Raw genomic sequence first — 14,073 nt, 5'->3', positions numbered from 1 at the left:
GTAACAAATAAGATAAAACTACATTAAGCACCATTTTCTGTGACATTAACTAACTGTAGTAAGATAAAAACGAGCCAAGAAAATCTCGGGAATTCTGCCAGTTTAGGTCTTTCTTTGTTGCTTACTTTCAGACCACCAACGTTATCTAAAATGCGTCTTTCAAGCAGGTTAAGTTTACTTGAAAGAATTTCTGCAGCAAAACGTTTTCGATATTTTATATTTAGATAATAGTTTTCCCACGAGTGGAAACAGTTTAAATCGTTTATAAACAACCTCTTTGCGATAACACAATGCAGATTCACATCTGGAAACGTTGCAATAAAAATCAAATCTATAGCTAGCATTTTTTTATCAATTTAACAGGGATAAAAGTAATACGGGTACGTCACGGCTAATTTTAATGCCAGTCTAATTACCTAGATATAACTTGTGTTAGAATTGTACACAATTTCGCGCAAAATGTTTTAGTAGAACAAGGCTGTCCTTGCATATAAGCCCGTAGAATAGATTTATCTAATGAAATCATTCTATGCTGAGGAAAAACGAACTCCTCTCATTATGGACACACTAAATGCATTGGTCTAGCGGTATATGTCTCCGCCTCTAATCCAGAAGGTTGTAGTTTGGATCAGCACCTGGGGTAAAAAAAAATCAAAACCCCTCAAATAGGACATACTAGTATTGGTGTCTATTGCAATAGAAACATATGTTTGTAACATGTTCAGGACTCTTTTAAATATATTGAATAAATAGCATAATCCATAAAGATTATAATCAATTGTAGTCAATGTATGTTAAAGGATAATGAAAGAGAGCCGACAGTAACACCTTTGATGGTTCTAATATTTCGTCGTGTTTAAAAGAAAACTAAATTTACAGAAAACAACGGGTCGATCGTGTGCCCTCCTACCTTCATACAGCATGAACATATGCAGAACGGCGATCAATCCTTAAATAAGATTAAAAAACTGAAAGTGTTGAAAGGCTGTAGGCTCGACAAGCGTGATTTTACTTTTTTACAATTCTGTTCACAAGCAATTGAAATCGAGTCAAAAAAATATTTTGAGTGGCCCCAAACTGTAACCGGTAAGATAGTGTCAATACCTAAAAATGATTGATTTTTAATACAAGTAGCTTGTCTCATGAGAGTAACTGATAAACCTATATGTACTAGGATATATGAATATTGACTTCATCTCGCAAGTCTTTTGCTTTTGTAAAATTTATCAAATGAAACGCAATATTAGCTGAGGACGTCTGAATATTTGTAAAAAATAAAGTAAGGCACTGTCTTTTAGTCAACACATTTCCATTTTCTACGGGTTCCTCGCCGGTTTATTTAAGATTCTTCGGTTTGCTTTCAAATTCACATTGACGTTGCAATACTATGAGCGTATTTAAAAAAGAAATTGTATTTTAGTTCGCACTTCTTTACATTCCATAACACCATACGGCCCTTTGTTTAACCATGGCACATTTTTTCTTTAACTTGTCATGTCAAAAAGATGAGTCCTACAGCTTTATCATTGAAATAATTTTCTAGATTCGGCCAGGCAAGAGAAATTCCACACCGTTCATGAACATTGATATTATGCCAGTGCATAGCATTAAGAATTAACACGCTGATATATTTGTATACACATGCAGGGTGGTTTTTCACTAGCATGGACAACTTAAGGACAGACGTCAGTCTATCACGGACGATGAACGTTGTTGCTGTTATCCAAATGTGAGATCAACGTTGGTGACATAATTCACGAAGATATGCGTTTCACTGATAGAATATAAGCACGTGAGCTTCGAATTTCAAAGGATTCTGTTCATAAAATGTTGAAAGGGGATCTTCACATGAATAAAGTGAGTGCAAGATGCCAAGGCAACTGTTTAAGGAACATAAATCATAAGTGTGTTCCAGAGAGTTCTTAGAACGATAATGCTGTGAAAGAATTCCTGGATGGCATCATAACGCAAGTCGAGACCTGGTTATGGCATTATTGCCCCGATTCCAAACAGCAGTCTTTCGTGTGTAAGACACCCAATACTCCACCGCCGAAGAAAAACGAGGGTCATGAAACCGGTTTTTTATGGATATGCGAGGGATGATCCTAATTCACAAGGTGCCCGATGGACAGACCATCAATGTCGCAAACTATTCCAAAGTATTTTAATTAGAATTTATCAAAATCGGCAAAATAAAAACACCTGTTCAGGTACAGCTTTATTAAATGTTATTAATGTGGACAATTGCTTTTTCATTTGTATTAGAGACTTACTGTGCGTAATAATTTGAGCCATCATTTAAAGAATATTTTATCATTGTTTTTTATGGTTTTGCGGAGGGACTTGATGCTTGCTCTACGGGAGAAAAGGCCGTATTCCTGTGATCGTATTCTCCACCAAAACAATGCACCTGCTCACACAGCTACATCAACACAGCTTGAGATCGATGTTCTCGGATTCCAGAGGCTGAGCCAACAACCATACAGTCCAGACTTCCGTGATTCCTTTGAGTTGAAAGCTCAACTACGCGGTAAACACTTTCAGGCCGTCTGCAAGTTGAAGGTAGAAACGCAGGGGATTGTTCCTCAATTCGACAATGAATGGTACAGAGATACCTCAAGTAAGTGTACACTTGTATCTCGCGCCACACAGTGTGTACAACTTGCTGGTGATTATATCGAGAAAAATTGCCGCATGATTAATTTACGTCAAACGTAACGTAGGATAATGTAGCGGGCGCCGGGTCGCCGTTAGTGCCTTTGTTTCGATCAATGCAAAATAATACTTGTTCGTTATATTTTAGAACTTTTTAGATTATGAAAATAGATATTAAATTTTGCTGCGGTATAAAAATTTTTTCGTTTTACATTATGAACGTTAGAAGAAAAGGCAACGAACGTCCGAGATACTTCTTGTATGTCCACTGCATAAGATGTGTAAAGTGTTCTTAAATGTAGTATAGATATGAAATGCATCAACGATTTTATACGTGGCATTTCAATTATCAGTGAAATAAAAGTTTTGAGAGGGTTCGACGTTTGCCCCCAAACCCTGTTATTAATTGACCGTGAAAACTACTGGTGGATCTTCTATCGTGGTTTCTTGTGGCCCATACATCAAATATTCAATCAATGTATCATGCCATATGAACCATGAAACTGCCACCTCATGGGAAGACGTAATTTGTTACCTTATTTCTCCTATGAATGTCTTAAACTGTGAACATAACCATTTTTCGCAATTCGAGCAGACAAGAACCCTCTTGAGACGGTTGTTTATAGCTCGATTGGCAGCTCCTATGGAGATAATTTACATTTTGCTTTATGAGATAAGAACTTGATCAGAAATATTTCCATGGTCTAAAATGATAAAAAAAAACTACATTCAAGCGCCGATATGCCAAATAAACAGAAACAGTTCGTGTCCAATTGTAACGTTGCTCTATTAAGCTTTGACCTACATAGTGACAATATACACTGGAGCTATCACTGAAGTGACGATTACCCCCAGACGCCGCCTAGGCACAGGAATAGTTAAATGCCGTGGTTTGGAATTAACAACATGAGAATGTGCGTTATAAAATTCAACAATATTGTGCCAATCATGCTATGCTAGCCTATTTTCTATCCCGTTATTTACGAGTAAAGGGCCGTAACTTTTGTTAGATCTAGTGACATGTCACACAAATCACAGGAGTAGCCAACATTCCTTTAACATGTTCAAAGTGTAGCTGCAATACTTCTGGACCTACATGGGACAAAATATTTTTCAACCGTATCTTTACTTAGTCAACGGCCATAACTTCACACGCACCGCAGGTGTACATCTCCCCAGGCTGATCAACATTCCTATGGCGTTTTATGACTGAATAGTTTGAAGTTACATTGAACATATCATTTTTCAGATCGTTATTTTTATTATGTCAACTATTGCTTAACGATTAAAATGTCAACTATAACATAGGTGCAAACCTACCCATTCTGATTAACATTTACCTAGGAATCAGGAGTGCTGGTTTTGGGAGGTATGTATGACCCAATGTTTTCAGATCAGTTTTTAGTTTAGTTTTTTTTACTAAGTCGATGGTCATAATTAAAGTGGAGTGTCAAATTAATCATAGGTGCAAAATTGCCCATTCTAACCAACATTCCTAGGAATGTTCACGAGTGTAGATTTTTGGAGGTACGTATGACCCGATCGGTTTTCAGACCATTACATTTTATTATGACCGTAACTATTGTTTAACTGAGTGAAATGTCAATTAATCGTAGATGCAAAACTGCCCATTCCGACCAAGATTCCTAGGAAATTTCATGAGCGTAGGTGCGATACTTTTGGAGGAACATGGACGAACGACGCAATATTTTTCAGAACATTCATTACTAAGTCTAAGGCCACAACTATTGTTAGACAGAATGAACAGTTAAAGTGCTTAAAATGAAGACTTAAATCAAAGATAACCTCTATTTTACATTACCATTTTAAATGAAACAAAGGGCAGTCTATGCCCCTTAAACAGCACCGCATTTGGTGTATTACCGAAAATTGATAAAGTCATTTATTTTTATATCAAACACTTCGACAAACCGGTTTCCAAAAATCATGTTTTGGCAGAACGCCATTGTGAAAAAGTTTGTCGAAGTGTTTAAAGAATCTAAACTCCCAATCAAACTCTGGTGAAGACTGAGGGCAGGGCTCCGTAAGCTGCGTGGACTGGGTTTGGTTTAATTTAAAATGGTGAAGAAATAGTGAAGTTATCTTTGTTTAAAGTATTTTTTTCAAATCAAAACATTGCCTTCCGACGTAGCATTTATGACGCAATTTATCACGTGGTATACACACATTGACTATGGCTATCGCTGGAAGTGTACTGCGATCCCTACCACATCACAACTTACTGCTCGAGTATTGTACTTTTGTAAGAATTGAATGGTTCGAGTGGTGTTATAACAATGATCTCGTTCAAGAAAAGTCATTACGAACATAGATTAATTGGTTACATTTGTAATAGTGTTTATTTAATCAGTTTTTATTTTGAAGCTAAAGTCAAAATATATATACTGTAGCTAGTTTTGCTATATATGTATTGATCCGCTCCTATAATTATGCTCACAACAACTCATTCAGTAATTCTTGGAATGCAGAAGCTCCGATCATTTGTCCATAGTTCTTGGTCAAACTTTAGTTCACTTATTGTGCAAGTGTTTTAAATGTTGACAGTGACCTTGACCTTTAACCAATTGAAACCAAAACAATGGGGATCACGGGCAACCTACCAGTGAAGCTTCATCAGTCTCTCTAAAGTTATTAGGCTGAGATGGCATGTTCTACCAACAATGAACAGTCAATCTTTTCAAACCTATCATTTCCTCTGATTTCAATGATGCATAACAAAGAAAACAAGAGATGTTTGTCAAACATTATGCACCCCCTGAGCGCCATGTTGTCAGGATAATATGGACAATTGAATGAAATATGCATGGACCGAAATGACAGCTGATTTGTTGCCATTAAGGCAGTTTTAAGATTATGACCATTAAAGTGTGAGGATAGAGTGTGCTATGACCATGACCTTTGACTCTATGAACTCAAAATCCAGAGTCATCAGCTGGTCACCAGAAACCTAAATGTCAAGTTTGAGGGCCATGGGTGCAGGCATTGTCAAGTTATCACACAGAAAAGTTTTTTTTTTCATTCAAGGTCACTGTGACCTTGACCTTTGACCCCTTAAATCATAAGGGGTCATCTACAAGTCAGATGCAACTCCAAGTCAAGTTTGAAGGCCATGGGTTCAGGCATTGTTGAGTTATCACTCGGACAACCTTTTACCATTCAAGATCACTGTGACCTTGACCTTTGGCTCTATGAATCCTAAAATCAATAAGGGTGATCTACTGGTCAGACTTAACATCCATGTCAAGTTTAATGATCATAGATTCAGGCATTGTTGAGATATCAGTGGGAGAAGATTTGTTAACTTTTTTGCGTTAAAGGTTACTGTGACATTGACCTTAGCCTGATGACCCCCAAAGTCGATAGGAGTCATCTACTGGGCAGGCCCAACCTTCATGTCAAGTTTGAAGACCATAGGTCCAGGAATTGTCGAGGTCGCTTTCAAGGTCACTGTGACCTTGACCTTTGACCCCTAAAATCAATAGGGACCATCTTCTGGCCAGGCCCAACCTCAATGTCAAGTTTGAGGGCCATGGGTGCAGGCATTGTTGAGTTATCACTCGGACAACCTTTTACCATTCCAGGTCACTGTGACCTTGACCTTTGGCCCAATGACCCCCAAAAACCATAGGGGTCATCTCCTGGTCAGGCCAATTCTCCAAGTCAAGTTTGAGGGCCATGGGTGCAGGCATTGTCGAGTTATCACTCGGACAACCTTTTACCATTCAAGGTGACTGTGACCTTGACCTTTAGCCTGATGACCCCCAAAAACAAAAGGGGTCATGTACTGGTCAGGCCCAATTCCAAGTCAAGTTTGAGGGCCATGGGTGCAGGCATTGTCAAGTTATCACATGGAAAACCTTTAACCATTCAAGGTGACTGTGACCTTGACCTTTGGCCCGATGACCCCCAAAAACAATAGGGGTCTTCTACTGGTCAGGCCCAACCTCCAATTCAATTATGAGGGCCATAGGTGCAGGCATTGTCAAATTATCACTCGGACAACCTTTTACCATTCAAGGTCACTATGACTTGACCTTTGGCTCGAAGACCCCAAAAAACAATATAGGGGTCATCTACTGGTCAGGCCCAACCTCCAATTCAATTATGAGGGCCATGGGTGCCGGCATTGTTAAGTTATCACTCGGACAACCTTTTACCATTCAAGGTCACTGTGAACTTGACCTTTGACCCGATGAGCCCAAAAAACAATAGAGGTCAGCTACTGGTCAGGCCCAACCTCCAAGTCAAGTTTGAGGGCCATGGGTGCAGGCATTGTCAAGTTATCACTCGGACGACCTTTTACCATTCAAGGTCACTGTGACCTTGACCTTTGGCCTGATGACCCCCCAAAACAATAGGGGTCATCTACTGGTCAGGCCCAACCTCCATGTCAAGTTTGAGGGCCATGGGTGCAGGCATTGTTGAGTTATCACTCGGACAAGCTTTAAAATTATTTTAGCATTAAAGGTCACTGTGACCTTGACCTTTGACCCGATGACCCTCAAAATCAATAGGGGTCATCTACTGGTCAGGCCCAACCTTCATGTGAAGTTTGATGACCATACGTCCAGAAATTGTTGAGTTATCACTCGGATAAGCTTTGGTCTACCGACGGACCGACCGACATACCGACATGCCTGTGCAAAGCAATATACCCCTCTTCTTCGAAGGGGGGCATAATTAACAAGAAACTACACCATTAGTTTATGTTTTACTGTATAAAATATGTAACATCAATACAGTATAAGTCAAACCAAACACTAATAAATCTCTGAGTTCAATCACTGCATTCATATTTGTTTATTTTATAAAATAAGATTTCTCACACAAATATGTGTTTTTCTTTTTGTTACGTTTTTTATGGAAATTACAACTTGACATCATTTGATTTTATTCACAAGCTTCCAAAGACAATTTGTCAGATTTTGTGGTCAAAACTCTAAAATAAATACACAGCCTCTTGTCCTATAGCCTAAGTAAACATAAGGTCTAATGGTCTCCCATCACAGTTAATCATCCTTCTTATCTTCACCAAAAACGTAGAAGTACAATGCCTTTGCTTCACCTGAAAATAATAAACAGGAAAATTGGCAACAAAGTCAAGAGAGCAATAATATGCATATAAATACACCTTAGTCCCAATGTAAGAGTAAGGCATTTTATACCATGGCCCAGTTTGCAATGCATTTCGAATTTCTTAATGAGACTTATTGAGAAGTTATATACTATAACATTATTTATTATTTATTTACCAAACCAACTTCCAAGCAATGTCATATTCATCATAATAATTATGTTTCTAGCCATAGCATAAAATTAGTCGTAACTTCATCTTAGTGCTATTGATAGAAGGCTTTAATCCATACCATACAAATATTCCTTATGAGAAATAACCTTTTTTCTTTTAAATGAAACTTTAATAATGTTCATACATGTCATAAGTCACCTTCTATTAAATAACTGTTACAGTTACATTACAGTGCCGCTTCGACTTTGGTTGTGTCTGCTTCCTTGTACTAGGCTCGGCAATACATTAGCACAACTTTTGGTCATTTTTTTTAAAAGCTTGTTTGTCAGGTAACGAAATCAGAAAGCTAACCTGTAAGTTTAGCGATCGCTTGACGATAACATCCAATTAAGAATAAGATGGCAGGTAAAAACCCTGTTTAAAAGGCTACTTACTTGCTCCGTATTCTCGGCGGTATTTCTTTTCCCGCTCTGCCTTGAAGTCAGTTAATGTTTCATACAGTTCCGTTACTGGCTTCTCCTTCTCAGTAAGGTATCCTGAAGAATTTATAACAATATACATGATCATTCAAGTAACAAGGTAATACCGGGTAGTTTAAACAATTTTACAAATTCAATTTGGCTTATTTTTGGAGACAACAGCGAGCAATTTGCTGCACGGTTTAAGGAATTTGGCTTTTTGTGTGTAAAAGAATAAGTGTTCTTCATTCCACAAGAAAATGTTCCCCTGGTAGAGATCAATTTCTGAAAATCTTCTTCAAAGGCAGACACCTTTACTACAAGACCATTTTAACCTTCTAAATCACAAGTGCCCTGGAGCAGGAGCCAATGCTTCCTCACCTTAATGCAATAAATCAAAATCAGCATCTACAAGTATTTCTATATAGTTGTTCAGTTATTACACAAGGGAGATGTATTTTTTCATTACGGTATATTTTTTGTAACAACCATTGGAGAATGGTTTAAAGTAAGCTTCTGCATAATGCTTAAAACATTTAAAGCACATATTAAAACACACACTTAAATTTATATATATATATATGTCTTTTAACAACTGACTATCAAAATTGTGTAGGTAGGGTCGGATAGTCTGACCCAAATGTATTGGTACACATACATGTAAGCACTGTATCTTGCAACATGTGTTCAAAGTATCATGTGGATATCTTGAACAGTTTTGAGTTAAGGTTTTGCATGCTGATCCAAAATTCAGACTAACAATGGCATTGGGTTGCAAATAATTTATACTCCGGTTCTTTAGTACTTGCAAACAAGCTAAGCTAAAGCATTCTACTACCATGGTGTTGTCAAACTACACATGGTAAGTGAGTCATAGTAATACTTTATTACTATTGACAGAATCTTGCCTTAGCCAAAATATTAAAAAGGCGACCCGCGAATAAAACTAAAAAAAATTGAAGTGCTTGGGGCTGTTTGTATAAGTTTTTATTTGTAAAGTCAATGATCTAACATCTGTATAAATGTAAAAATATGGCAATGGATCGTAGTTTGTATTTTTTGTTCATATTGAATACTGAAGTTCAGTTCACACAATAATGTAGCAAATAAGAGCTGTCACAGAGACAGCGCGCTCGACTATTCCGCCGCTTTTCGGTGTATGGATTGAAAAGTTTTGGCGAAACATGCATGGATCACTGTTAGATTAGATTTCAATGCAATACATGATGTGCTGAGATATTTACATAAATTGAATGGAAAATATTTGAGGTAGAACGCAAACTTTAACGTAAGTCGAAAAAGGGGCATAATTTTGTCAAAATGTTTGATAGAGTTACCTCCTCCTGTGTACAGGCTGGGCGGCATGATTGTGAACAAGCGTGCAAAGTTTCAAAGCCAAATGTCAATGGACTTTGAAAATATTTGAGGTGGTACAAAAACTCTAACAAAAACTTTTAACATAAGTGGTTACGCCGACGCCGACGCTAGGGTGACAAGGATAGCTCTCCTTATTCTTCGAATAGTCGAGCTAACAATTGGAGCTATGACTCATACAATTTCAATTTAAGACTTAACTCGACTAAGATCTTGATTGACATCAGTAGTATATAGCAGATTTTTTTTAAATTAGTTCTGAGCCACCCTCTTTAGATCTTTAATATCTTCATACGCGTCTGCCATGTGGTCATTGTGTATCTTGTCATTAGAAAAGATTAATTCATTTAAACAGAAATATCTTAAAGAGTTAAAACGATAACTTACAAATCATCCGTCTCAAATGGTTTAATCAAATAAAAATAAATGTACCTTTAACGAGTTGTATTTCGATGTGACTGTGTTTAATTAACAATATGAAATAGTTTAGCATACTCACGTAGTCTTGTAAATCCATAAAAGAGACCAGAGGCAAAAAGAATCCATCGCATACCCTGAAAACAAGAAGATCCTTTGAATGTGTTTGAAATATGATAATGAAATCTGTAAAATAACATTATAAACTTTAAATTAAGAAGACATGCAGACTACCATGACAACATATCAGTGGTCGAAATTAACACCATTTAAGTCCGCAAGCCTGGTCAAATGTTTTCCAGATTTGCTCAAATTCTTAATTCTAAATAGCAGGGCTTGTTTTTAAAATTTGATGCTAAGCAATAGTGTAAGTATTCTAGCTTGTTCATCAAAAAGTCTTTATTTTGATGACTGCAGATATTTTGCTTTTTCTTGCACAGACTAATCTGCTACAGTTTAATAAGGGATTCCGAATCAGGGGTAGTTCCGAATCAGTCGTTTAAATTTACATGAAAATATCTGAGAATGACCTGCATATGAAAATTTTTCTTACATATATATTGTGTTTGACGCTTTGTTATTGCTTACAACAATTTTAGAACGTGTACACATCAAAACTACCTTTGTGTACATGTTTACAAATATCGCGCATGGAACAATTTTACCGACGCACCGGTAATGGAAATGCGCTTTGGATGAAATAACATCAAATAAATAGGTAAATAAGTGGTAAATACTTGTTATTTTGGGTTTTAACATAAGATGGATATTAACTTTAACAGATGCTAGCACCCCACAAAAATATATTGAGAATGAATATTGATTTTACATTGAAAATGAAAGTGGGTTATTGCGGGAATTCCGGGTCACATGTTGGGGGCTGTCTCAAAGTCTAGTGCATTGTATATTGTACAGTAAATAACGTTCTGGTAAACAATTCTGCATACTTGTGTAAAAATATTTGTTGAAAACTCAACTTTCTACATAAAATCACTTTTTAGTTGCAAGTAAAATTCATAGTGAATGGTTTAAAGCTGCACTCTCACATGTACACCATTTTTACAACTTTTATTGTGTTTATCTCAGAAAGAGCAAATTTTTGCATAAATATCTGCAAACCAATGATATAAGATTGCTGACAAAAAATCAGATTGTAGACTATTATATTTCCGTTCAAAAATTTATGTTTTATGGCTTAAACCCTTACTTAATACGGTTAACGGTTTAAGAAAAATGCATAAAACATAATTTCTTAACTTAAATATAAAAATCTGTGATCTGATTTTTTGTCAGCAGTCTTATATCACTAACTTCCAGGGTTTTTTGGAAAAATTGGCTCGTTCCAAGACAAAAAATAAGATATAAGAAAAGTTGACAAAACGTTCAATCTGTGAGAGTGCAGCTTTAAGAAGTTTGAACCAAAAATACTTGTCTGAAAATTAAATGATAGAAATCATGGCCTGAAGTTTACAGAACATTAATAAGCCATTGGTTCAGTATATAAATTTATGTTATAGTAAACTTGTTATAAAATTTTAAATGTTGCTAGATTTTATACTTAATAGTAGAAGCAACTGATGGCCATGAGGTTGTGGGTTTGCAGGGGCAAACCTCGAAATTGGAAGTTAAGAGGGGGGAGAACTTGTGGTTGCAAATTTGTAGCTCATTTTAGTTAGAAATCATCAGTGAGTATCTTGTAAGTTATTTAGTGTTTTCTTTTTACTTAATTTCTTAAAAACTTAGATGAGTTTAATCACCACATACAAGTACACAAATTTACATACAATTCATTGACACAGTATGAAGTGTTTTACTAAAAGTGTGTTTTATTTCCAATTTTATGGTGAGAGGAACTGTGTATGCTGAAACATGTGGTGATCCAGTACCAAGTACATGTCAATGGCCAGAGTAAAATGAAGTTACATGGTGATGGTGTGGTGCTTCAAAGTCAATACACCATCCAGCCAATGGCATCATGCTTTGATGAAACTGTTAAGAATTTGGAAGATACTGTTGCTGAAATGACATCTGGGAGTGCAATGAACCTTGTGATCAGAAATATAAACAGTTAGATTTACTTTGTATTGAAATTTTATCAGATAATGGGACAATCATACTTTTAGCTTTATACTTTTAGCTTTTCTTTTTTGAATTTTAAGAAAACAGTCGAGGAATTGTGATACCCTTGGCATTTCAGATATGATAACGTTTAAGATATTCAAATGAAACTTTGTACACATGTTTCAATAGCAACTTCATTGGGCAAAACTCCAGCTTAGAAAATGAGTGAGTAGTAATGCCAATTTTCTACTATTTTCAAAACCATCATTATCTTATTCCATCATATCACCATTTCATAAATACCATGTTTGTTATCTTTATTTGTTACATATTCTTTTTATTTAATTTCTAGTCAGTGACTGGTACTGCATGTGTTAAAGGTATTAACAAAGCCAGTAGACACTGGTTTATATATTCCATGTATATTTTGTCCCAATTTATTTTTGTTACTGGTCTGTGTTAAAGGTATTAACAAAAAATAAATATAGTTACAAAAGATATTTGTTACATTCAGCCCTACTTCAAATACATTAACAAGATTGATGGCAAAATCAATCATTTTGGATTTTCACTTGACCACCTGTCTGAAACCCCACATCCTTACTTTAACCCACCAGCCTTACTTTTTCATTTGACTTGGACAAATGATTATATAAAATAAAGTTAAATATGACCAACCTTCATATTTATAAGAAATAAGTGCCTGTCAATGAGAGACTGCAAGTTCATTATTTCTAACTAGCCTTTTTTTCTAAATAAAATCCACCCAAACACCCAATTTAATTTTTAAAGTCCGCATGAGAATTAAAGAAAAAAAATCTTTGGCCTTTTCCATGTTTGTATCGACATGTGTTTGACAGTTCAAGTTGATTTTGAAACGACCCCCAACTTCAGAGAACAGAAGATTCAGTGATAGGATAAAACAGCCTAACATAATATCACGTGATCCTAAACACCTTCAATTGATTCGGAATTCCTACGACGAGTGGGTATATTTAGACAACAAGATATATGGACTTCAGAAGTCTCATCATTATTTGAAAGTAATAAAAATCTAGTCCATATATATGAGCTCATGAACATGTATTGTTTCATTTAACTGACTATCCTAATATTTATACAGCACTGGATTTGTCCTTACTGATTCGGAATCCCTTAATCGACTGTATGACATATTGCCTTTACAACCAGTCTCTGTAAGACAAAGACTGTAAAGGCAATAAGTCAAAGCAGATTAGTTTACATGACATAAAAACATAACAAAAATGCAAGGGCACAGTTATTCTACTGAAAGAATGCTTTTAAATGGAATAAGATGTACTTAATGCAGAACCTTTAAAAATGTTTACTTTACCCCACCCACTCGGTTCAACCTTGTACAACTTTTCTGACAGCATTTTTTATTACCCGAATGAAAACTGTAGGCTTTCTAGGTGCCAACTGTGTTAATGGGTTGGGCGCACCGGTCTGAGAATGCCATGTTTTACTAAGGTTTGCAATGTAATCGCCGGTAGATTTGTCTGGGAGACTCATGTTGCCGAGGTCAAACCGGTGTCGGCCGAATAAACTGCCTGAGTAACTAACCCTAGTTAGAGCATAATCCCGTACATTCTCCGTACATTCATGTTCCTTTTTATCAGTATTCGTTATTCTGCTTCTATTCGTTTAAGGGCTATTTTTATTAAACGATTTACGAAAAATCGAGTCGGGTTGGGGTATGGGTCCAAGATAAAAATCAAATTCAAAAAGTGAGTGTTTGACTGAAAGATTTAAGGGTCCATGCCAAAGGTAAATGTTGATTTTTTATGATAATTATCATGATATTTAGACAAGTGATCG

General features: G+C 36.1%; 1 protein-coding gene across 1 annotated transcript; it reads right to left on the bottom strand.

Annotated features, from left to right (window-relative positions):
* Positions 1 to 7,374: 7,374 nt before the first annotated feature.
* On the bottom strand, positions 7,375 to 13,808 carry LOC128211125 (uncharacterized). The gene is made up of 4 exons (XM_052915549.1): positions 13,642 to 13,808; positions 10,256 to 10,310; positions 8,359 to 8,460; positions 7,375 to 7,741 (listed from the first exon to the last, which is right to left on the bottom strand). Exons 1-4 carry the CDS (start codon positions 13,765 to 13,767, stop codon positions 7,686 to 7,688), a joined length of 339 nt encoding a protein of 112 aa, XP_052771509.1. The 5' UTR covers positions 13,768 to 13,808; the 3' UTR covers positions 7,375 to 7,685.
* Positions 13,809 to 14,073: the final 265 nt, after the last annotated feature.

This window comes from Mya arenaria, chromosome 12, assembly GCF_026914265.1.
Source record: "Mya arenaria isolate MELC-2E11 chromosome 12, ASM2691426v1".
NCBI classification, from domain to species: Eukaryota; Metazoa; Mollusca; class Bivalvia; order Myida; family Myidae; genus Mya; species Mya arenaria.
Note: the sequence above shows the minus strand (reverse complement) of the source record. Positions and strands in the feature narration are given on the sequence as shown.

Excerpts from the sequence above, each read along its gene's own strand:
- LOC128211125 (XM_052915549.1), bottom strand. The coding sequence starts at position 13,767 with ATGAGTCTCCCAGACAAATCTACCGGCGATTACATTGCAAACCTTAGT. Across the intron at positions 10,311-13,641 it reads AGCCTACAGTTTTCATTCGG|GGTATGCGATGGATTCTTTT; the intron begins GTAATAAAAAAT and ends TCTTGTTTTCAG. Across the intron at positions 7,742-8,358 it reads CCGCCGAGAATACGGAGCAA|GTGAAGCAAAGGCATTGTAC; the intron begins GTAAGTAGCCTT and ends TATTATTTTCAG.